At 50.2% G+C, this 25,315-nt stretch overlaps 1 protein-coding gene across 2 annotated transcripts in view; it reads left to right on the top strand.

The window, feature by feature from the left end:
• COG7 (component of oligomeric golgi complex 7) overlaps positions 1-25,315 on the top strand; it is a 51,303-nt gene that overhangs the window by 20,267 nt on the left and 5,721 nt on the right. For both annotated transcript variants that reach the window (XM_004586816.2, XM_058681116.1), the window contains exons 8-15: positions 874-1,001; positions 2,274-2,428; positions 6,756-6,872; positions 8,984-9,049; positions 14,676-14,862; positions 16,991-17,131; positions 22,117-22,200; positions 24,584-24,698. In XM_004586816.2, the coding sequence (XP_004586873.2) occupies positions 874-1,001; positions 2,274-2,428; positions 6,756-6,872; positions 8,984-9,049; positions 14,676-14,862; positions 16,991-17,131; positions 22,117-22,200; positions 24,584-24,698 (993 nt within the window). The remainder of the gene's footprint in view (positions 1-873; positions 1,002-2,273; positions 2,429-6,755; positions 6,873-8,983; positions 9,050-14,675; positions 14,863-16,990; positions 17,132-22,116; positions 22,201-24,583; positions 24,699-25,315) is intronic.

Here is a 25,315-nt window from a genome sequence, read left to right as displayed (position 1 = left end):
TGGAGCTTCCGGGATTAGAACCGGCACCCATATGGGATCCTGACGCATTCAAGGCGAAGACTTTAGCCTCTAGGAGACCTGGCCGAGGCCCTGTTATATATTTATATAGAATTATACAGATTAAATATATCAAATATTTAAGATATTAGTTGTATACAGTTTTGTATTTGTTTTTGCTCATAATAATATTTTCTTATACCGTCAGATGTTTTACTAGGCTTTTTTCTTAAAAAAAAAAAGATTTATTTATTTACTATTTTTAAGGTGGAGTTATAGGGAGAGGAAACAGAAAGATTTTCCATCCACTGGTTCACTCCCCAAATGGCTGCAATGGCTGCAACGGCCAGAGCTGAGTCGATTCAAGGCCAGGAGCCAGGAGCTTCTTCCTGATCTCCCATGCTGGTGCCGGGTCCCAGGTTTCCAGGATATTCCTCTTCATCTTCATTGTTCTCTCTGGGATAATCTTGGAAGTTGAATTGTTATATCATAGAACATTTACACTGTTGACATGAATGTTTTCAGTTTTTCATGGAGCTGACCTTAGGAATTTCTGGAATACCTAGTGTATGTGATGTTGTGAGTGCCCAGGAACACAGGAAGTGGAAAATGCTCTCCTGACAGAGTGCTTCTCTCCATAGTAGTTCTTTTGCTCCTGACGCTGCTGAGAGCCACTGTATGAGGGGACTTCCTAAGTTTGATGGGATATGGGATTAAGAGGGCATTGACAGAGCTTCTGGCAGATTAGTAAGATGTAGTCACCCCCAAGGACGGAAGAGGAAAAGTTCCAGAACAGCCCGTCTCTCTTGTGGCTTTCCAGCAGTTCTTTCCAGATTCGTTGTTCATGGTTGTTTTTTCATTTCCGATCGCCTGAAGAGGAGCACAGTGTGGTGAAGGTGGTGGAGCTGGTGGAGGCTGTGTACGGGCCGTACAAGCCATACCAGCTCAAGTATGGCAGCCTGGAGGAGAAACACCTGCTGGTCCAGATCAGCGCTGTGCCTTTGGTAACTCACCGAGCCCCCGGGACCCCCAGTACTCTTAAGGCAGCGTTCTGTATATGTGCCAGGCCCTTGCCCAGTCCTGGCAGGGGGTCAGGGTGGGGGATGGCCATGGGGGCGGGGCGGGGTGCTACCTGTTTTCTATCTAAAACCCCCAACAGCAAAATAAACGAGAAGCAAATCTTGGCGGGACAGGGGGGCCACAGGGAACAAATTGTGTATCTCCCTGATTGTGTGTGTGTGTGTGTGTGTGTGTGTGTGTGTAAATGTGCTTTTGTTTGAGGAAGCTATGCAAATGGGCTCAAAAGCTTAGCATTCATGGACAATGCTGTAGGGCAGATTCACTATGTGTGGGCACCAGCCAAGGGAATCTCGGCCATTTTCATTTCAAATCCTGTTTTGTTTTCAAGTCACCGGAGGTTGTCCAGTGTTGAGTTGATGTCCCAGGCTTGATCCTCGTTAGTTCAACTCTGTTGCTTCTTGCCGTTTCCCTGTTTTCTAGGGATATACCTAGAAACTCAGTTCCACTTCAGTTATGCTCAGGCCCCTGAAGGAAACATTTTCCTTTTTCTGAATTCTTTTTTTTTTTTTTTGTAAGATTTATTTTTATTGGAAAGTCAGATTTACAGAGAGAAGGAGAGACAAAGAGAAAGATCTATGCATTGGTTTACTCCCCAAGTGGCTGCTATGGCCAGGGATGAGCCTATCCTGAGCCAGGAGTCAGGAGCCTCCTCTGAGTCTCCCACTTGAGTTCAGGGCCCCAAGACCTTGGGCCGTCCTTGACTGCCTTCCCAGGCCACAAGCTGGGAGCTGGAAGGGAAGTGGAGCAGCCGGTACAGGAACCAGTGCCTGTATGGGATCCTGGGCATGTAAGGTGAGGATTTGACCACTAGACCATTGTGTGGGGCCCTCTGCATTCTTTTAGAAGGGTGTCTGATATGGAGAATTAGAGTCCTAGCCTGGGAGCCAGAGATAGAGAGAGCAGGGGACCATTCTAATGATCACAGGCAAATAGGAAGGAAAAGAAAAATGAAAGAATGAACTGGGCTTCTGATCCTATCTTTCTGCCATATTGACCATGACTATCTTTCCATGAGTCACACTCTAAAAGAACTGGGAGAGTTAGGGCCTGTGTTCCTGATGTCCCTGTCCTGTGATGGGAACCCCAAGAAGGGTCTTGGCGTTCCTTCTCCCCAACCCCAACACCTCCCCATCTTAATGCTGCCTCTCCGGGGATTTTCAAGGCTGATGTGGTCTCTGATTGTTCTGGTTCACCAGGAACATGGAGAAGTGATTGACTGCGTGCAGGAGCTGAGCCACTCGGTGGGCAAGCTCTTTGGTCTGGCCTCTGCCGCCACTGACCGGTGCGCCGGATTCACCAATGGCCTGGGGACGTGTGGCTTGCTGACAGCCTTGAAATCCCTCTTTGCCAAGTAAGAGGGGGTGTGGGGATGGGGCTGGTTCCCTGGGAGGGCAGGGATTGTCCCCATTAAACATGTATGTGTGCTGTATTCTTGCTGTGAACCCTGTAAAAACACTCATGCCCGACCCAAGAAGCCGTTCTTACTTAAAATGTCTGGTGCAGCAAAATGCCCATCCCTTAGGCAGAGGCCAAACGCCGTGATAGAGTCATACAAGGGAGCTGTATGCAACAGTTAATATCAGTCACATGGACACTTGTCAGTGCCGATCTCAGAAATGCATGGGCAACAAGAGCAAGGTGCGGAGTCATAGAGGATCTAACACATTCCTGTAGTTGGTTTGGTAAACTTGCCCCACAAAGGGCAGGTGTTGGGTATTTAGCCTCATGGGCCTTAGGATGTGCGCTGCCCTTGAGACAGTCCATAAATCCACAGGTGTGGCTGTGTTCCAGTCTCACTTTATTTACCAAAAAATAAATTGGCAGTGCTAAGCCCTGATGTAAGGTTTTTTTTTTTTTTTTTTAATACTGTAAAAAGCATCATAGATCCCTCCAGGACAGAGGTGGGCCGTCTGCGGCTCAGGAGTCCAACCTGGCTGCCATCTGGCCCTGTAAATAAAGTTTGCCTGGAACACTGCCACACCTGTTCACTTACCTCTGCCCTTGAACTTCATTTCACTAAGAGGGCTGAGTGAAGTAGTTGGGACAAAGACCTGGTGACTGGAAAAGCCAAAAGTGTTTACACATAGTCGGCACTAGGCCTGTAACAGAAGTTTGCTGAGCAATGGTGTTTTGGAGGGACACGGAGAGGGACCGTGATCATAGCTTTTACTTATTATTTTTTTTTTTTTTTTGGAAAGTTGTTCTAGCCTTATTATTATCTTGTTTCTTTTCCTTTTTTAAAGATTTATTTTTATTGGAAAAAAGAGGAGGAGAGACAGAAAGGAAGATCTTCTGTCCGATGGTTCACTCCCCAAGTGGCCACAATGGCCAGAGCTGAGCTGATCTGAAGCCAGGAGCCAGGAGCTTCTTCCAGATCTCCCACATGCAGGCGCAGGGTCCCAAGGCTTTGGGCTGTTCTCAACTGCTTTCCCAGGCCACAAGCAGGGAGCTGGATGGGAAGTGGAATAGCCAGTATTAAAACCAGTGTCCACGTAAGATCTTGGCATGTGCAAAGCGAGGGCTTTAGCCACTAGGCTATTGCACCGGATCCAGCCTGCACTATCTTTTAAAATATTATTTGAAAGACAGAGAGAGAGAGATCGTCCATCTACTACTGGTCCACTCCCCAAATGGTTGCAGTAGCCAGGGTGAGGCCAGGCCAAAGCCGAGACCTCAGAGCTCCCTCTGGGTCTCACTTGTGGGTGGCAGGAACTCAAATACTTGGGCTGTCACCTGCCTCCTGCCAGGTGTGTGAGTAGGAAGCTGGTTCCGAAGTGGGAGACAGCAGCTACTACAACTGCTGCTCCAGTAGGGGAGGCGGGCACTCCACAGCAGCTGAACTTAATGCACAGGGCCTGCCCTCTTTGTTATTTGGAAATGTTTAAAGAAGGAACATAGGGACCGGCATTGTGACGTAGCAAGTTAAGCCACGACCTGCACCACCAGCATCCCGTAGGTGCGCTGGTTTGTGTCCTGGCTGCTCTACTTCGAATCTAGCTCCCCATTTGTAACTGGGGAAAAGCAGTGGAAGACAGCCAGGGACTTGGATCCTTGGCACCTTGTGGCAGGATGGCAGTGCCCAGATGAAGCTCCTGGCTGCTGGCTTCACCCCGGCTCAGCTCTGCCTATTGCGGCCATTTGGGGAGTGGACCAGCAGGTCATCTCTCTCCGTAACTGCCTTTCAAATAGATAAATCTTTTTAAAATATATATATGCAAATTCATATTTTTATGTAATTAAGAATGGAAAATAGGAAAGCAGTGTAGACCACATGTTCTGAGAGTCCATCTGTATGCGATGCCCAGAACAGGTAAATTAGAGAGAAAAAAATAGATTTGTGGTTTCCTGTGGCTGAGGGACTTTAGAGGAGATTGGGGATGGTTGCTAAGGATATGAGGTGTCTTTTTTGGGATGATGAAAATGTACTTAGGTCGTGACGATGTATAACCCCAGAAATATATTAAGAGTTGTACTCTGTATTAATTAGACCTTAATTGAAAGAAAAAAGGAAAGAAGGGAAAAATAGAAATGACATTTAGTTAGAAAAAAGAGGCAACCTCATGAGGCTGGCCTCTCTGACCCGTGCGATGGAGCTGTGGGGTCCCCCGGCGGTTGATACCCACTGTCTCTAGCTGGTGGGCAAACCCCAGAGCCGTCCTTGGTGGCCTCTGACAGCGAAGCTGCCTGGAGCCCTTGGAGCTGCCTTCTGCTGAGCCGAGTGCTGTTTGCTGTGGTAAATTTAGGGAGTGCTTGTTGGTCGGATATACCGCGGGTGTCCCTCTGAACACGGAGCGCCCTTGTCCCTAGTGCTCTCGGTCACTGCCAAAGCTCCTGACCTTCCACCGTGAGAAGTGAGGGCTGGGGCTCTTAAAGGTCTCTCCCTCAGTTAGCGTAGTTCAGATGGTACTGATGAATTGGGTCACCTTCTCTGGAAGGGAAGGTTTTGAAGTTACCACAGTAGTTAATGTTTAGGACAGATTTCAGGCAGAACAGTGTGAAGCTGCCTTGAGCAGAGTTCAAGTGGAACATTGATGAGTGATGAGGAGGGCTTGAGGAAATGTGCTACGGAAGGCAAGGGGAAGGGATGGAACAGAAAATGGGGCTAATGAAGGAGCAAAACCCCTTTGCCCTGCAGCCAACACGGGGATAACAGGTAAGGGGCTTTACAGTGTGGTGGTAGCAGGGTGTCTCTGTCGGGGCCGCCATAGCAGCTTGCCTTTCACACTTTGCTGTCTAGGAGCTGGTGGCTTATGGAGGAGGAGGGGAAAGGCCTCCCATGATTCACCTGTTGTCATGGGGCCTTCTGGTCCCTGTCCGCACCACACTGTCCTGAACACGTGCACGTATGCGCTCATGTTCCAAGAAGTTTACATCCTTAAAAATAACACCAGTGCATGTCAACTTTTTTCTGTTGCTTAATTTTGCCCTACTCTGCCATTTATTTAACTTCACAACGGTGCCGTCAGGCAATAGAGAAGCATTATTAAATCCATTTTAAAATTTTTATTTGAGAGACAAGGAAAAGAGTGCAAGTGAATACTCCCATCTGTGATTCATGCTGCACGTGCTGTGACGGCCGGCACTGGCCGAGGTCTTGGTCAGGAGCTGGGAACTCAATCCAGGTCCTCCTGCATGGGCAGCAGGAACCCAGCTACTTGAGCCATCGTCATTGTTTTCTTGGTGTCTGCTTGAGCAGGAAACGGAATTCAGGAGCTGGAGTTAAAGGCACGACCTGTGGTGTGGCATGCAGGCATCTTCACCAGCATCTTAATCACCAAGGCGAGATGCTGCCCACCCCTTCCACCCCCGCATCTGTTTTAAAGATGAGGAAGCCGAGGCCCTGGCACCGAGGGCCTTTCCCGCAGCTGCAGTGCCAGTCTGGGATTCCCCAGGAGCTGTTTCCTGGATGCCTCATGCCCAGTGCTGTGCTGGTTTCTGGGGCTCTAAGTCGGACCTCCAGAGGCACAGTGCCTGTTCTCACAGACGGGAGAGCCTGCAGCAGCAGCGCTAAGCTTTACACAGACTCACGCTTGGTGTTGTGAGTGTGTTGGGTACTGTGAAGGAGCAGACAGCAGCGGCTCCACGGTAGGGTCTGTAGGTTTTGTGTCCACTTCTGGGTTCCTGTGCTCTTGCCAACCACGAAACTTGAATCTCTCTGCCCTGGCTGTTGGGTCTCCATTCTGTCCATCAGGATGCTGCTGAGTCCTGGGGCATCAGCAACATGTCTTGTGTCCTCCCTCCTCCAACCCTCACCTCATCTGTCCCCAAGGTCACATCTACTTTCTGCAGTGGCTCCATGATGTTTTCCAACAGTTCTCCAAACCTGCTTCCGCAGAAGTGCATTTGTTCGTTCTTTTGGGTTGGAGGAGTGTGCCAGCATCTTCCCTCGTGGTGGGTCACCAGAGTCAGCCTGGGGCTGTCCACTGCCTCTCGCTCCCCCCGGATCTTGAGTGTGTCTCTAAGCTGCTGTGTTGGGCCATTGAGACGGTCTGGCCTCATGGGGAAGCTCGTCCGTGGGTGGAGCGCCGTCTCAGCCTTCTGTGGGAGCGTCCCTCCCCCAGTCTCCTGCCCCCAAAGGTGTCCAGGCCATTGGCAGGCTGTGCAGGTTGCATGGTGCCTGGTGTCCTGAGCGCAAGCAGGCAGTGACATTCTCTCTGTTGCTCTCCCCTTGCCTGCAGGTATGTGTCTGATTTCACCAGCGCTCTCCAGTCCATACGGAAGAAGTGCAAGCTGGATGACACACCCCCCAACGCCTTTTTTCAGGAAGATTGGACGGCCTTCCAGAACTCCATCAGGTGAAGTTGGTGTTACAGTATGAGTGTGTGTCTGGGGCAGCAAGCATAAACATATGTAAGTGGTACATGAAGCAGATAAACATGTTGGTCGGGAGTGCTTTTTTTCCTTACAATGCCTTTTAAAATTTGCTAATTTTTACTTTGTTAGAAAGGTGGAGAGAAAAAGACAGAGACGTTCTGTTCTCTGGTGAACTCTTCACATGCCTGCGACAGCCGGATCTGGGTCAGACCTGAGTCGGGCAACCAGGACTGCATCAGGGTCTCCCCCGTGGGTGGCAGAAACCCGAGTACTTGAGCCATCACCTGTCCCATCACCTGTGTGTGTGCCAGCAAGAAACCAGAATTGGAGGCAGAGTTGGGCCAGTCAAAAACCAGGAGCCTGGAGTTTCTAATAAGTCTCTCAAGTGGGTTCAGGGACTTTAAGAGTTGGGCCATGTTTTTGCTGCTTTCCCAGGCTATTGACAAGGAGTTGGGTCAGAAGTAGAGCAGCTGGAACTCAAACCAGCTGCCCATACAGGATGCCAGCACTGCAGGTAAAGGCTTATCTTACTATGCCACAACACTAGCCCTAGCCTAAGGTTTTTGCAGGCCTAAAATAACTCAGAGCTGACATTTGAGAAAATGCCCCCCTGTTGGCTCTAAGGACAGTGGCACCAAATGGTGAGGCACTACTACTAGGCCTGGAAACAGGCAAGGCTGCAGCGGGAGGCACTCGGATGACCTTCACAACTGGTCGTCCTGACCATACTGTGGGGTTTCCCTTGTGACCTGTGTGCCACACCCAGGAGACAGCCTTACCCCAGGCCCCGGAGGAGTGTGGTTGGCAGTGACCTGAAAAGGTTTGATCCTTGACAACGAATGCCGTGTGGTGTGCAGACTGCTGGGTTGGGACCTTCCGACATCTTTTGTCTGATTCTGGCATGAAGGACATTTTGGATTCATTGCCAAACATATTCAAAAACCATATTCTGCATCATCCAATTTTCCAAATGTTGCCTAAAATATTAGCTCTGCAGGGGTTGGCCTCTGAGATCTCCAGTAGAGTGGACGTGCCTTCTCTCTTGTCCTGCACTTCTCCCCACTTCCCGGGCCATGGACAACCACACGGAAAGCAATGCACAGTCTCCCCTCCCTTAAAGCCATGCTTTAAGGATGGACGTTAGAAAGTTGGGCTGCTCTCTGCCGGGTACCTTCCTGCCTCACCCCTGGCCTAGATGACAGGCGCAGAGCTACTCATGACACGAGCTATTTTCAGTGCAATTGGCCAGCATAGATGCAGAGCCACTGGCGGCCTTCAGGGCAGGTGCATGGCCATCCAGCGCCATTCTGGGTTGTCAGTTTGTGGACTCTGTTCTGGCCTTGCCTTGTTCTGACAAATCCAGCATTCTGCATGCTTGCCCCCCCCCAACCCAGCTGTACCAGCATTTATTCTTGGAAAACATCACATACAAGTTTGTCCAGTTGTACCTGGAGCAAGTGGAATATTTTTCCCTTCTCATAAAAGCTTTCGTATGATGGAATGCCTAGATACCCTGGTGATGAGAGAAAAGTTAAAAGTTAACCAGACCTGAGATGTTTTTAATCCTTCGATTTGTCCCGACATTATGACTTTGGCGTTGAAGGACTCAGGAGCTGGAATTCAGAGCCTGGCATAAAATTCACTTGATAATTAAAGGATTATTAAATACAGATATGTTGCTCTGAGAAACAAGTGAATTAACCTCCATCTGCCTTTGGTGTGAACAGAGGGAAAGACTGGTATCAAAGTGGTTGGACAGACACTGCCAACAGCAGGCAGCTAGTCCTCGATCTACCAACCCCCCCTTTTTTAAAGAGAGCACCCAGTATTTTGGAAATTAGGACTTATTGGAGGCCACAGTTAGCTAACAGAGGCTAACATAGTTAGCTAACTCCTAACAGAAGTCAGGAGTTTACCTTTTACATTTGTTCCTAGCAAAGGAGCCATTGCAGGTACTAACCACTTTCCCAGAACATAGCATCACCAAAAGGAGCAAATAATTAAAATTTTTTATGAATGAGCCTATGTGTTTGTCCTGCAAATGTTGGTACTGCTGACTACTTGAACTTGAAGTGCTTTCTGTTTTGTTTAGAATAATCGCCACCTGTGGAGAGCTCCTGCGGCAGTGTGGGGACTTCGAGCAGCAGCTAGCAAACAGGTAGGAGAGAGGAGGAGCCCTTGTCCTCTAGGGGCCAATCCCTGAGCTTCTGCTGGGGACAAAGTGTCTCCAGGCCCTGGCACAGCAGGGGAGAGTGTGTGGGTCAAACGGGAAGCCACAGGGCCCCAAGAACTGTCTGTACCCTAGATACAAGGTGTCATTATTGTCATCATTAAACATTTATTGGGCATCTATAAAGGGCAAAGCTCTGGCCTACCTAGTACATGATTTTGGTTGCATAGAAGTTTCAGTCTAAACCAGGAAACAGTACATCTTGTTTCTGAATTACAAATGGGCTGGGTTCCTGCTGCGTGTTTGCAAGTCAGTTATTGGGACTTAAAATAAATTTCCCCATAGAAACGGTGTCACAGGCAGCGCTCCGGCCCTCAGGGTCAGCACACAGCATCAACTTTGACCCAGACAAGCCTGCCTTCCGGATTCTCCAGCGAAATCCTCTGCGGCTGCGGCTGGCCATGTGTGTCAAAGGAGAGTTTCTGGGGTCCGACCTACAAAAAGTCTATCGTGTCTCCTTTGACCTGAGACTGACAGGCCTTGTTTCTCTGGGAGGTGGCTCCTTCCCCAGTCCTGATCCTTCACTGGATCTCAGCAGGGCTGGTGGGGAGGTGTGTGTTGGTGCAGAATCCTGGGGTGTGGTGTGAAGCCAAAGGATGAGTGGGACCCAGCAGGAGCAGGTGGGAACTGGTGGCGTGTTGCTGGAGCCTGCACTCCATGGTGGCCCTTCCTGCTGGCGACTGCTGCCTTCCTTTGGTCTCTCAGCCAATAGCCTACCTTCCCTAGCTGGATGTGTGTGTGTGTGTGTGTGTGTGTGTGTGTGTGTGATTTTCCTCATGGGAAGGTCTTGCCACGGGGCAGGCGGGAGCAGCTATCGCTGTTGCTGAGTCTAGCACAGCACAGGGCACCACAGGCAAGGGAGGGACAGTGTATAAATACTGTAAACAAAGCAATGGTTCCAGCATCCCACTCCTGCACACGTGCATGCTCGTGTGGGGAGGAGTCTGAGGTTTAGGGGCGCTCACAAAGACCCCCAGGACTTGAAATGTAGCATTTACACATCTAATAGAAAGGCATGCATGCATGCAGCTTCTTATTTTTCACTTATTTATGCCTGTATTTTGGTTCAAGAGGCAAGGGGCACAGAATGAGACAGCGTGAACTTTCTTCTACGGATTCATTCCCCAAATGTCCCCAACAGCCAGGGCAGGGCCAGGCTGAGGCCAGGAGCCTCAAACTCCATGCTGGCCTCCCCTGTGGAGGGCAGGGATCCAGTTACACCATCCATTCCCTGCCACTTTGCAGAGTACACATTAGCAAGAAGCCGGGATGAGTTAGTGGAGCTGTATACAGAATCTAGGTATTTCAGTATAGGATGCAGGCATCTTAATGTGTGCCTTAACCACCAATCCAGATTCCTGCCCCTTTGTTTTGTTAAAGTAGCTGTTCATTGTAAAATCAGAACAGTGTACAAAATGAAAGCTGAAAATCTGCTCGATTTAGAACCCATCTTCTTTCTAGAAAAGACATTGCTAACAGTCTCCTACCCTACGGCATTCATTGCATTCTGGCATATAAGGACTTGGAGTAAATTGAGCACTAATCCTCCCAGGGCTGAAGAGGCAGGTGTTTCTCCTCTTCCCATTTTTACAGAGAGGCTTGAGGTATGGATTTGCATAGGAAATAGCAATTCAGATTAAACAAAAGAAAGAAAGATTTGCTGCTGTAGCTGTGTTTGAGAGACGGCAATTGGCACTTTGATATGGCCCATGTCATCCAGTGTGTGAGAACGTCACCGAGCGGTGTCTGCCCTCAGCCATGTGGGTTTGGGCCAGACATCCTGCTACATCCAGAAGTCCATTTTTCCCTTCGTCCATTAATGGATTTGACAGCCCAGGGAGTTAGGAGGGAGCTGGTTCAGAAGCTGAGTGGGGGCACAATGGAGGAAGGATGAAGTTTTCCACCTGCACCAGCACAGAGAGGCTGAGAGCCTGGCCTGAACTTTGGTCCAAGACATGAGCAGCCTGGGTGTGTAGCCTCTGTAACAGGCGACATCATCCTGGAAGCCCGGTCCCTGGGGAGGGAGAATCGCCACCCATCTGTGTTCCCAGCCAGGAGGCAACTGGCACATGTGTGACAGCTGCCTGTAAAGCTTATCTTATCTCATATCTTATCAAGCTCCCCTGCAGAATCCAGGCTCCGCTGGGGACCGCTCCCCACAGTCAGCACAGGTGATGGCACTGAACTCTCCAGGCTGCCTTGGCACTGGGATAACGTTGCCTGTTGGGCTCCATTTTTTTTTTTTTTTTAAGATTTATGTATTTATTTCTATTGGAAAGTCAGATTTACAGAAAGAAGGAAAGACAGAAAGATCTTCCATCTGCTGGTTCACTCTCCAAGTGACCATAATGGCCAGAACGGAGCTGATCTAAAACCAGGAGCTTCTTTTGGGTCTCCCATGCAGGTGCAGGGTCCCAAGGCTTTGGGCCATCCTCCATTGCCTTCCCAGGCCACAAGCAGGAAGCTGGATGGGAAGTGAAACAACCGGGATTAGAACCAGTGACCAAATGGGTGACGATTTAGCCACTACGCTACCATGCCAAACTCAGCCTATCAGGCTCTTAAAGTCAACTCTTTTTTTTTTTTTTTTCTGTACAAGGAGATCTTGTGACTTTAGGATTCAGGAAAGCAAGGCTGAAGTCACCCGAGGGATTGTCCGCTGTCTCATCTTGGGGAGACACAGGGAGATAGGCATGTTTCCCTTTCCTGAGCCCACTTTTGGACCAATGTTTCAGGTGAACCCTGCTCACCTGAAGGTTTGACCTATGCCTTCTGATCTTCCAGTGGGACAGAAGCCACATGAATCCAGTAGAAACTGGGTTTTGGATCTTGGATTTTGATTGTTGTTTTTTTCCCAAGCTAGTGACATGCAGTGCTGTTTTGTGTTGCTGGGCAGCTTGGTAGCTGTAGCTCCAGGTCTCATCTCTGCTTCGGGCTTAGTGGGATGATGAGTAGGTTAGGTGGATTCAGTGCATTTTGACTTAACGTGTCTTCAGTTGTGGTGGGTTTATGGGATGTCATCTCATTGTAAGTCTAGGAGTCATCAGAAACGTTAGTGCAGTAATTCGGTCAGGCAGTCAGAGTTTGGGAATGCAGTGTAAATGTACAAGTTTCCATGACTAGGGAGTGACTTGGCAGGAAGAGGAACTGCATTGAGGCATGCAATGGACTTGTGACGCCCCCTCCTGTGGGTGCAGCTACTGGTTCTGCTGGCACAGCAGTGAGCAAGTTGGCACCTCTTGGATTCCCCCCCACCTTCATCTCTGAGCTTCCTGAGGGTAAGGAGTGTGTTTAAGAATCTGATATCCCCAAACTCAGCCTAGGTCATTGTTTGGCAGACAAACATCATTTCTCAATGATGTGAGAATTTTCTTTTGATAAAGAAATCAAGTATTCATTTCATAAAGGTTTAGTTCACAACTCTGGTCAATACCAGGAAATTAAACAGTGGACGCCAAGGACCAGGTCATCTAGTGGATCAAGTGGGGGATAGGAAGAAGATACTGTTTATTTCTTTGAGGTCAGAGTTGCATTTATTCTGACATTTAAACTACAGTCTTCATTTCCTAAAGCATTCCTGACATACCTGTTTATCTTCACCTTGGCTGCTGTAAGTTCAGTTCCCTCCTGGGCCACCTGACCCTGAACCTGACACACCTGCTGCAGTAAACCTGCAAAGAACAGACTTTCCTTGGGGATGGCCAGGGAATCTTGACTTGTAACTTTCTGGCCACCAAACTCTGGTCACCTATCATTCATTCCATGGTTACTGAGTACCTGCCGTACATGGGCACTGTGCTGGGAGCTGGGGATTCTAGGATAAAGAACACGTTGTATTTTTTTTTCTCTGACTGTCCAGTGGGAGAGAAATGAGACAGTGTGTGAGCCCCGCATAGCAGAGGCAAGAGGCTGATGGGAAAGGAGACCAAGTACCTATGTGGTACACTAGGAAAAAGTAGCAGGGGAAAAGCCTTGGGAGCCAACCCTTTCTTACAATTAGCTAATTTGAAAAGCAGATTGAGAAAGAAGGGAATGGGGAAAGGGAGGGGGGGGTGGTTTCTATGTACTGTTATACTTCCCGGATGGCCACAACATCCGGGACCAGGACCAGGCCAAAGTCAGGAGCCCAGAGCTCCATCCAGGCTCCCACATGGGTGGCAGGGGCCCAGGCACTTGGCCTGTCTTCTAATGTTTTCCCAGGTGCTTTAGCAAGGAATTGGATTGGAAGCAGAGCAACCGGGACTAGAATGATACTCTGATATGGGGTTCCTGCACTGCAGGTGGTAGCTTAGCTCACTGTGCTATAATTAAAGGCCTGGGAACCAATGAATCCCTGAAGAAAGAGTAGGATTTCCCCAGGGGCACAGAGGAGGAATGGATAAAGGCAGTTGTCGGGGGATGGAGGGATGGGTGAGTAGATAGATAGAAGGGCCTAGCAACAAGAGCCCTGGGTACCCGGCCTGGGCGGTTTTACTTTGATCTTCGGGAACTGAGGAATCTTTGGGAAGCAGACAAAATCAGATTTGCCTTTGGAAAGTTCGTCCTACTAACCTTGAGGAAGACCCGCAAAGGGAAAGTGGAAGGAGGAAGACGGACAACAGGTCAGTACAGGACAACAGGGCCACGGCAGGCCATTGTTCGACAGACAAAAGGCCCAACCCAAGTTACTTGTAGGTTTAAGTAACAGGACAAACCAACTTGACCCTGCTTATGAAGCAAGGTCTTCATAAGATATCACAGCAAAGAGGTCAGGAAAGTAGCCGTATTGGAGATGCCTTCCCAGGATCTGCAGAGAGTTCATGGAAATGTGTATTATGAAAAAAATTGCTCAGACTTTTTTTTGACACTAACATTAACTTAGCTTCAGTTAAATTTTCTGTGAACTTTTTGAAGTTTTTCTGTGGAAAGATCTCTGTACACTTCAAGCATGTAAAATGACAGAGCAGAGCCGGGGGGAAGCCAAGCTGAAATCTTAGCTTAGAGGTGGAGATTCAAGGTTCCCGGCTGTCCTGGCAGCTAGCTACCCTGTGGAGCCTCGACTAGGCAATCGTCTTTCTGAACAAAGTTGGAAGGTGCCAGCTTCTCTTTGCAGATCTCCCCGTATCCCCTAAATCACAAAAATCTACCTCACTGTACTAGCCCGGCTTGGAGGACAGGTGAGTCCATGGACAGAGGCCCACAGGGAACAGCTGTCCCAACCAGCAAGTCCAGTGTCTTGCCCGACACGCTGGGTGATGGTGGTGCCTGTGGCTCACCAAGGCATGGACCTGTGCCACACCCTGTGCCCCTCTAGGTCACTCGAGGAAGATGGCATGTTTTGTTGGCATTAGGGTAACGTGGGAAAGAAAAGCACGTGGCTTCTGTGGGCATCCGGGTCTGTCCCCCTCATGCATGGTGATGAACATGTTCACCTCCTTAAAGACTGCGCGATCTTAATCCCATCTGCCTCCTCAAGCTGCCCTGGGCTTCCTTAAAGGAGCTGTTTGCCGACTGCTCCCAACAGGAAGTTCCTGCCAAACAGCTCAGGGCACCATGGTCATCACTTTGCTTACAGGATTTTGTCGACGGCTGGCAAGTACCTCTCTGACTCCTACAGCCCTCGGAGCCTGGCTGGCTTTCAGGAGAGCATCTTGACAGACAAGAAGAGCTCTGCCAAGAACCCCTGGCAAGAGTATAACTACCTCCAGAAGGAGAGCCCTGCTGAATATGCCAGCCTAATGGAAATACTTTATACCCTTAAGGTAGGAGGCGAGACGGGTGGCATGCTCATTGCTTGCGAAAGAGCACCTTTTCCTTGTCACACCCTCTCTGGGACCCAGGATTTCTGGCTCTGGCTGTGGGCCCTGGGCCATGGCACCCAGTGCCACCTCTCTTCTGTCTGACATATGTTGGGACATTTGTTCGTTTATTTGCTTTAATTTTTTTTTTTTTTAGTATTTATTTTATTTAGTTGAAAGGCAGAGCTACAGAAAGAGAAAGAGAGGGAGAGAGAAAGAGAACTTCCATCTGCTGATTCACTCCCAGATGGCTGCAAGCGACAGGCTGGATCCAGACTGAAGCCAGGAACCAGGGGCTTCCACTGCAGGCAGCAGCTTAACTCACGACACAACACTGGTCCCATGTTGGGATTTTAAGGAGCTAATCAGCCAAACTGGACTAAAACCCACAGACATACAAACGTAGAAGTCAGCTGGATGGGTCTTTATCTCTGATATAAACCAGGTTGAAGAATAGGGCTTCAGAACTGCGGCCAGGGAGTTTGCCATCACCAGGACAAGTGGAGCTGGATCGTCCTCTGTTACTGACCGACAGAGATGGAGGCAGACACGGACTGCCTGTAGGTGGGAGCCACAAAAGGAGACCCCAGGCAGGCTGCAGAGAAGTCCCTCGCTTTCCCCAGGGGAAAAGGACCCGGTTAGAGATGCCAGGAGCACACCCTACGGCAAGATGCTTACAGGGAAACAGGACGACTTGCGTATCTGGTCTCCTTCCTAGATTGTTCTTAGTTTGACTTCCAAAAAACTTTGGGCTTCTAGGGTTCAAGAAACTGAACTTCCCAACAGATGGCATGAACTTTATACCTCCTGGGAAATGGCCCTGGGGTGATGGGATTGAGGTGGGCACTCTCTGCAGAGCACTCCGACCCCACATTGTCTGGTTTGATCCTCATTCTGTGAGTGCAGGGCAGAGGAAACGCCATTGCCCCTGCACTGCAGATGTCACAGGATGAACCATAGGAGGGGCCTGCATGGTCTGAGGGCCCAGCATCGTCCTCCAGGGCCTCACCTACTGCCTGCACCTTGGCCCTCCCACTGGCTACTTTTGAACTTGACAAACACACCACTGGAAGCCGTTCATCCATGCCCGCATGATTAGGTTAAAGCAACTCTGTTTATCTTTATTGCTGATCTGATTTATGTCTGTGCTAATCAGTTCATTTATAATCGCAAAGCAAAGGTTCCATTTTCCGTCTCTGGGTTTTCTCAGGCTGTTTGGCATTCCTTGGGACTCCACACAGGGCCGGGCGTACTCTGACTGTCAGGCGACGGAACTCACCCACTGCCTCCTGGCAGTTGGGGCTCTGCCCATCACTCTGGGTTACCCTGAAGCTTCTCATCCTCCCCTCTGCTCCTGCTCTGTTCCTGAGGGGTGCTCTCAGGGTTCATTTTCTGAGCTGCCAACCTTGAGCATCAGAGACTTGGTGAGAAAGTGAATTGAAAACACAGGGTCCAGGGGCTGGTGCAAAGCCTCAGTTGGTTAACCCTCCAACTGGTAAGCACCAGCATCCCATAGGGTGCTGGTTCATGTCCTGGCTGCTCCACTTCCCATCCAGCTCCCTACTTGGGGCCTGGGAAAGCAGTAGAGGATGGCACAAAGTATTGGGACCCTGAAACCACATGGAAGACCCAGAGGAGGCCCCTAGGTCCTGGCTTTAGATCAGCTCAGCTCCAGCTGTTGTGGCTGTTTGGGGAGTGAACCAGCGAATGGAAGATTTCTCTGTATCTCTCCTTTCTGTAAATCTGCCTCTCCAATAGGAATAAATAAATCTTAAAAGAAAAAAAGAAAAAGAAAGAAAGAAGGGAAGAAAGAAAAGAAAAGGAAAGAAAAGAAAAGGAAAAGAAAAGAAAAGAAAAAAGAAAAGAGAAGGAAAGAAAAGAAAGGAAGAGTCCGAGTTCCAGGGTGGGTGGACTGTGACTCAGTGGCTCTGGGGTCAGAGCCTGTCTAACTGCACCTGAGCATCTTTGGGCCCCACTCTTGTCTTGGAGTCCTCCCTGTTCTCCCTCCAGGAGTTTTTAGAATGCTGACCCCGCTGAGCCCTTAGTTGGACTCAGGGCCTCACACACTCTCTTTGGGGTTCTCTCGCCTTAGGAAAAAGGGTCCAGTAATCACAACCTGCTGGCTGCGCCCCGCACCGCCCTGACCCGACTCAACCAGCAGGCCCACCAGCTGGCCTTCGACTCTGTGTTCCTGCGCATCAAACAGCAGCTGCTTCTCATTCCCAAGATGGATGTGAGTCTCCCCTGCCCCCTTCCCCTCCCATGACATGGCCGCCCCTGTGATGCCCCACTCCCACCCCCAAAGCCCCCTGCAGCGGGGAGCTGCCTCCTCCTGTAGCGTGTTCCAGCTCTGAGGGCTTTCCACCTCAACTCCCCTGGGCTGGAAAGAGGCAGTTCAATGCACATGTCTTATCTTAATTGCAGTTAATCGGATGTTTTATTTACGGGCTGTTTCTTAGGATTTTTAACGTTGCTTGGCCAACCTTCCCTGTGGAGCAGCGTTAACTGCGCCTCCCCGGCAGGGGGATGTAAGGCCGACTACATGCCGCTGCTTGGGGCGGGCCGGTCAGGAGAGCCGGTTGAGACTGAGGCCTTTTGCCGGGCCAGAGCCGGTTGACTTGAGATGTGGTCACGTGTTTCCGAGGCGGCCTTGGCGGCTTCTGCCCTTGCTGCCTTTTGTGTCTGGCTGCCTCACACCCTCTTCTGTTTCCTGGTTGTCCAGATTCTTTGAAGACTTACTCTGTCTGTCCACCCCCTCATCACCCCCCTCACCCATCCTGCATGTCACTGCATTACCAGGCAGGACAGCCTCCTGGTTAATTGATCTTCCTGATGCCTCAGGTTGACTTGGATTCCAGTCTGGGGGTACGGTCTTCTTTGGGAGACAGTTTGAGTGATGGGCCTTTAGCAACCAAGAGACCCTTTGCTTTCTGTTGTTCCTCGCAACACCCCAAAGCCCAGTAGTCTGGGGGTCAAGGGCCACTAGGTGACCCTGACCAAGTCTCCTCCCCTCTCCGGGTCTCAGAATCCCCTTCTGTAAATACATGAGTTGGAGGGTCTTTCTGCCTCCTGAAATTGGGAGACTCCCATTCGCTATGATCTCTCTGGGCAGAATGTGACGAGAGCTGCCCCATGCAGGTTGCACGTTTCTGCATCGAGAGGAAGAGGGAGGCGTGAGGTTATGTGGGTGACTGCCAGCTGTGGCAGGTGCGTGGTCAGCCACCGCCTCCTCATCCCGCACGGTATTGTTGGTGAGATTCGGGGGAGATTTCCTATGGGAGAGAGCTGAGCACAGCCCCAGCCCAGGGTGGGTGCTTCGTAAAGGGTGGTTTTCTTCCTTGCTGTGATTTTCATTTGTTTAAAGAGAAATGATGTAATTGATTTTTTAATTTAAAAAAACATTGAATTGATTCATTTTCAAAAATTCAGTCAAATCAATACAAAGAAAAAAATGCAAGAGATCCTTTTAAAATTTTCTATCTAGAAATAAACAGTGTAAGCATTTGGTGTGCATCCAATTAGGCATTGTTTTACTCTAGTCATACACTCGCTAAAGGCTAAATGGACATCAAAAGATAGGTAGATATATAGAGAAACATGTAACTACACCAGGCTTGCAATGTTTTAAAGAGTGGTTTGAAAGGCAGAGTCACACAGCGAGAGGGAGGTAGAGAGACAGAGAGAGAGAGAAAGAGAATTGTTATCTTCTAATTGATTCCCCAGATAGCTGCCAACAGCCAGCCAGATTGTAGCCAGGAACCTATCAGGTCTCCTAGCGGGAGGCAGGGGCCCGCTTGCCCATCCTCTGCTACCTTCCCACACGCATCAGCAAGGAGCTGGACAGGAAGCAGAGCAACTGGGACCTGAACCAGCGCTCACGTGGGATGTCATTGCTGCAGGCAGCCCTTGAAACACACTGCACCACAGGGCCAGCCTCACAGGATGACTTTTTTAAAAAAAAAAAAATACTTCTCCACTTAAGAAAAATTATGTATGTAGAATGTATGTATTTGAAAGAGTAATAGAGAAGAAGAAACAGATAACTTCCGTCTGCTGGTTCACTCCCCAAATGGCCTCAACAGCCAGGGCTGAGTCACACTGAAGCTTGGAGTCCAGAACTCCATCCTGGCCTCCCACATGGATAACATGGACCCAGATACTTGGCCCATCAGCCACGGTCTTGCCAGATGGCAGTAGCAGCAAGCCGAATTGGAAGCAGAATGGCTAGGACTCAAACCCGCACTCCAATATAGGATATTGTCATCCTAAGATAAAGTTTAACCTGCTGTGCCAAACACTGGCCCTTATATAGGCTGTTGTTTTAAAATGTACTCTATATAAATGTTATTTCAATTTGTAGAACAAAAGAGAAACTAAGTGAAATAACAAGAATTAGGAAACTTGAAATGTTGGTTCTTCATCACAGAAGACATTAACTCCCAAAAGATCGTAATTTATACAGCTATTGAGAGTGCAGGGTCTTGTTTTGTGGAAATCAAGTTTGCACTTCAGGCACCTACTGGTTGACCTGTTCTGCAAGGTAAAAGTGTTTCCTTTGAGGCACACACCTCCTCTCTGGCCTCCTGCTTCAGTTGTTTTGTTATTTTGGTTCTGGCAAAGCTTAGGATCTTGACCTCCTGAAACCTCCATTCTCCTGGTTATTTTGTCTTCGTTGCAGACTTAAATGGCCTTGGTGCTGCTCAGTTGTCCCTCTGCATTTCCAAGTCCACAGTGAGGTCTTTTTTTTTTTTAAGATTTATTTATTTTTATTACAAAATCAGATATACAGAGAGGAGAGACAGAGAGGAAGATCTTCTGTCCGATGATTCACTCCCCAAGTGACCGCAACGGCCGGTGCTGCGCTGATCTGAAGCTAGGAGCCAGGAACTTCCTCAAGGTCTCCCATGCAAGTGCAGGGTCCCAGGCTTTGGGCCGTCCTCGACTGCTTTCCCAGGCCACAAGCAGGGAGCTGGATGGGAAGTGGAGCTGCCAGGATTAGAACCGGCGCCCATATGGGATCCCGGCGCATTCAAGGCGAGGATTTTAACTGCTAGGCCATGGCATCAGACCCCACAGTGAGGTCTTATTTCTGGGTCCCTGGGATCTCCTTTTCTCCTTCACGGCCACAACACGAGTGTTTGGGAGTGGAGCAGCCCAAGGGGTGGCGGTGGTGGTGTGGGAGCCCACAGGCTTACAAAGCCAGGGCAAACACTCGGGCCTGAAGGGTTTGGAAATTCAACTCGACTCATGAAATATTTGTTTTTGACATTTGCTGGTTAACTGTATTGTCCTTTTATAACATAAGACGCTAAGCCAACACTACATTCCATTTCAAAATGAGTTCTTGACTCTTGCCGATCTTATGTGGTGACAGATGGCGAGAAAAGCCCAGTGGAAGGACATTTTCAATGCCTTTCCAGCAACTGAAAAGTCTTCTTGGTTGTTTCCCAGTTGTCTGCTCCTGTAGCTGCTCCTGACTGGAGGCAGCCTTGTCTGGCCATCGTCCCCACTGCCTGCTCCCTGGAATCTCCCCTCCTCTCCGAGGCCTCTCCCAGGGCTGTCAGCCTACCACGGTGCTTGTCCATTGGCTGGGCAGTGGGGATGTTTCTCTCTGCCCTTCCTGTCCTATAATCCTTGCTTCCATCCTGCCCCATGACCCTCACTTCTGGGTTAAAACTATCATCCCGGCACCGTGCTCAGACCTCCAAGGAAAAATAAATTCCTGTACATGCTTGGTCAGTGTTCCCATACTCAGTCATCTTGGAAGTGTTGTAATGTATTCTGACAGCTGGGCCAGGATCCTGCGATTTGCAGCTGATTGACTTGTCTTCTCTGTCTCTTTTGAACATCAGATTTCCCTTCTCACCTTATAGCCTTTGTAGACAAAAAAAGCCTTTTCCTAGGCTGGTGTTCAGAGCTCTGCCTTCCCCTAGTCTGATTTCATGCGTCCATGGCCAGCCCCTCCTCTTGCTGTCCAGATTTCTCCTGGCAAAAATGTGACATCTAACACTGAGAACTCTGGAAGCGGAAGCCTGCGTGTGTGTGTGTGTGTGTGTGTGTGTGTGTGTGTGTGCATGCAAGGGCATAGGACAGAGGACATGATGGTTGGTATGGGGGGATGCAGGCTGGGTAACTCACATTTCTCTGTCTCTGCAAAGCCAAGCAGGAGACAATGTGCATCCTGGGTACGTCCAGGTTAGCAAGGCTGGTTGGAGTGTTCTTTATCAGTGGATGACGAGTTAGCTGGGAACCAGGTAGTATGCATTCACAGGAGCGAGGATTCTCTATAGCATCCAAAAGGAGTCTAGAAAACTGAAAAAGGGCAGGGCACGGTGCTGGGCAGCCTCCCCCCACCCTCCACCTCTGCCCCGGGCGGGGACCCCAGGGGCGGACAAGTCCCGGAATGCGACTTAAAGCATCAAGCAACTGGAGCAGGCAGCAGGTGGCCACAAAAGTTGCTTCCCAAGCGTGGCCAGAAAGGGCCTTTCCCAGGCTCTTTTGAGGGCCCTGGGCTGAACTGTGTAAACATGTGTGTGCTGGAAACTTAACTCCATACGGAATGCCAGGAAGGCTGAAGGGCACTTGAACTCCAGGAAACGCAGGTCGGTTCTGCTGAGGTTCTCCTGGTCAGAGAGGGGTCGCGAGGGCAGAGGGACTGTGGCTGCTGGGTGGGTGAGTGGGGCCTGAGAAGCGGATTGAGAAGGGAGCGAGCAGTCCTTTAGCGACTTTGAAATGAAGGACAGTAGTGTTGGTGAGCGAGGGTCCCCCTGTGGAAGCAGGTCAGGTGCTCCCCATGGAGGACTCTGTGTGTTGGAGCCCCCCACCCTGGGAGGGAAGGCGGAGCGAGGCTGTCTGTGCAGGCCACTTCTTACAGGAAGCCCTTCGTCCCACGCAAAAACTCACACTGAAAGATGCCTGTCTCATTTCACTCTCAGATACATGAAGGGATTGGGCCCTATGCCAAGGTTCAGATGAAAAAGCCAAGTTGCTGATTCAGGGGTCTGCAAGAACACAGAGAAAAAGAATCCTACATTTCCCCTGGACTGGGAATTTCAGAAGGCCGAGAGAGAAGGAGTCCCTGGCTTCTGGATGGGGTGGTTCCGAAGGGCAGCCTTGGCCCCAAGCGACGTCTCTGGGAAGGCCGTGTTCTCCAGGCCTTTTCGCCTGGCACCTGCCCAGAGACTATGGCATCATCACATCCTCTGCTTGCTTCCCCAGAGCTGGAACACGGCCGGCATCGGAGAATCCCTGACGGACGAGCTGCCTGCCTTCAGCCTCACACCTCTCGAATACATCAGCAACGTAAGTGCTTCTGGCTGCTGAGCTATGGTCCAGAATGGACCATAGAATTTCAGACCTCACCCTGAGGTTGCAGGGCTTTTGACATTTTTAATTCTTTCTTTATTATTATTATTGTTATTATTATATATTTTTAATTTGTTTGAAAGGCACAGAGGGAGAGAAGCAGAGCTACTTTCCATTTGCTGATTCACTCCTCAAACACCTACGACAGCTGGGGCTGGCCCAGGTTTAAGTCAGGAGCGTAGAACGCAGTCGGGGTCCCTCACGTGGGCTGCAGGAGCCTGTGTGCTGTCTGTGCCATCATCACCTGCAACCTCCCTCCCAGTGCACACATTAGCAGGAAGCTGACATTGGGAGGGGAGCAGGACTGAAATTCAGACTCTGTGTACTGCTGTACCAGATGCTCCCCCGACATGGGTTCTGATCCTGGCCCTTGTAGGTTACAGATTCATTATCACGTTGGCACTGGTGGGTGTTTGCTGTGGGCAGTCACACCTGGGTCCTGGAGGCTAAGGGAATGTCGCAGAGGCAGGCGATGGCGTCACACCCTGCCGCATCCTCACCCCTTCCCACCTCTACCGAGGCGAGATATAACCAGTGCTTATGGGCCTCGAAGGCAGGAGTCCAATGGGACACTCCAACCTGGGGAGTCAGGAAGCAGGTGGCCTGTCTCTGACTTTGTTTTTTAGAAGTACAGCATTTACGTAGTTTCGAAATCAAACTCATCCGACTTTGAACGAGCAAGCTGTACTGTGTGCCAGGCCCTGTGCTGAGAGTTTTCATGTTCAGCTTCCTGGCAGTAGACATGTCCTGTAGGGAAAGTTGTGGGCTATGGCAGCTTCCTCAAGGAAAATGCAGGAAGCTCCGGGGGAGCAGGACCACATGGATTCCTCATGCCTTCTCAGCCCCCGTCCCGGGCACTGGGTCACCCAGGGCATCTGCTCGTGGCCTTCGCTTCCCTTCCTCCCTGCAGCCCAGCTCAGCGCTCTTCAGGTCTGTGCGCATGCACTGCCCGCTCACCTCTCCCAGTAATGCCTGCCTGTGCCTTTGCCTGAGAATCCGGGTCCTGAGTGACTGCACAGCAGTAGCTGCAAAGGCAGTTTTGAAGGAAATGTTGCTCTGAGAAGGAGTGTCCGGAGTGAACCTCTGAGGATGTGGGCTGCTCTTTACAACCAATGGGAATGGGCTTATTTTTCGAATCAAGAGAATATGCTTTGGGGCTGGTGTTTGGCATAGTGAGTTAGACCTTTGCCTGTGGTATGGTATCCCATACTAGTGCCAGTTCAAGTGTTCCCTGCTCCACTTCTGATCCAGCTCCCTGCTGGTGTACCTGGGATGGTGGAGAAAGATGCTGTAAGTGCTTGGGCTGCTGCACCCATGTGGAAGACCTGGAGGAAGGGAGCACCAGGCTCCTGGCTTTGAATCTGCCCAGCTCCAGCCACTATAGTTATTTGGGGAGTGAATCAGTAGATGGAAGATGTCTCTGTCTCTCTCCTTCTCTCTCTGTGAATCTGCCTTTCAAATAAAAATAAATAAATCTTTGAAAAAAGAAAATATAATTAATATCTCTTCCTAGATTGATTTAGAACATGGTGTTGCTGGGAGGGAGTGGAGAGGTAAGGTTGACAACAGCAAGGCGTGGAGAAGCTAGGGAGGCTGGGCGAGTCACAGCAGTGGGTGGGTGGGCTTCCTGCCGCTGTGAGCTTCTTCAGTGGTCTGCAGCACCGCCCCGCAGGCTGACGAGCAGAGCTTGTAAGAGGAACGTTTGCTGGGCACACACCGCAAACAAGGATGGTGTATGCTTGCGTCGGCCAAGTGAGGCGTGCGTGGTCTAGGTCGCATCTGTGAGAGGGCAGGGAGAGGCAGCGGGGGCCAAGAAACAGCAGCCACTTCCCTGGGGGCCACTCTGCCAGCACGACGGCTGCTTTACGTGCCTATCCCTCCGGCTGTGGTCTGGCCAAACATCCCACAGTCCGCGGTGCTGCCAAAAGTTATTAGCTTCACTTTCGTCCAACCAGAAATCCTGAGAGTTAACAAGAAATTACACCAGTGGGTTTTTTCTTTCTTTTTCTTTCATTGCTTAGTATAGTATTTCACTCGAAGGAGGCATGTGACAACTTACCTGACTTCAGAAAGGTTATAGGAAATGGAATTAAGTTTATTTTGGTGCAAAATAATGCTGACACCCTTGCCTAGTTTTTCCATGAGTGGACTTTTGATGCACCCTAGTATATTTTTACCCCTCCCAGGTGTTGTCCTAACGAGCGTTAGCATCACTGCTGGAAAGACCAGGCCTGGACTGCCTCCCCGTTTTATGCCTGCACAGGGATGTGCCACACGGAGTATAGTGGCTGGTGTGTATCAGTGCCTTCTTCTGTTTCAGATCGGGCAGTACATCATGTCTCTGCCCCTGAACCTTGAGCCTTTCGTCACGCAGGAGGACTCCGCCTTGGAGCTGGCGCTGCACGCCGGAAAACTGCCCTTTCCCCCCGAACAAGGTGAGAGAGAGACAGAGAGAGGCCCAGGATGCCGCACCTGCCATCCCAGAGGCAGTGGGCATGAGATGGGTGCACACATTTCACACCTGCACCCTTCCACGCGCTGCACACGTACCACTCCAGACGCCCACTGAAATTGTGGTCAAAATAAAGGGAGGCTGGACCCTCCACCTTTCGCCCCGCCCCCTCTGAGCCACTTGTGAGCGACACACTTCCAGCTGAGAGCTGGCCTGACTGTTTCACCGTCTGGGAGCAGAGATGCCTGCAGGGAACCGCAATGTCCCTGTGCTGGGGAGGCAGTGATCCTGAGGGCCCGGGGCCTCAGCTCTTGGCAGGATGGGAGTGAGCTCACAGGGCAGGGTCCCAGCCAGCACCTTCTCCCCTCTGCTCCCTGCTTAGAGGGCCCCAGGCCATGTAAAGTGACACCTCCTAAAAAAACAGTTTTCCTTGTTAGGACAAACAGAAGCTGTTCCATCTTGAGGTAGCATTTCCTGGCTAGTTGCCTCTGGCTGTCGCTTGCTCCCAGCTCCTGGGAACTCCTGGATCTCTCAACAGCCAAGGCAAACACGTGTCCATGTTCTCATTCTCGGCCTCACCGAGATGAACAGGGACTCCAT

The sequence above is a fragment of the Ochotona princeps genome, chromosome 24 (genome assembly GCF_030435755.1).
Source record: "Ochotona princeps isolate mOchPri1 chromosome 24, mOchPri1.hap1, whole genome shotgun sequence".
Taxonomy (NCBI): Eukaryota; Metazoa; Chordata; class Mammalia; order Lagomorpha; family Ochotonidae; genus Ochotona; species Ochotona princeps.
The sequence above is the reverse complement of the archived record's forward strand: the minus strand, read 5'-3'. Positions and strand labels throughout refer to the sequence as shown.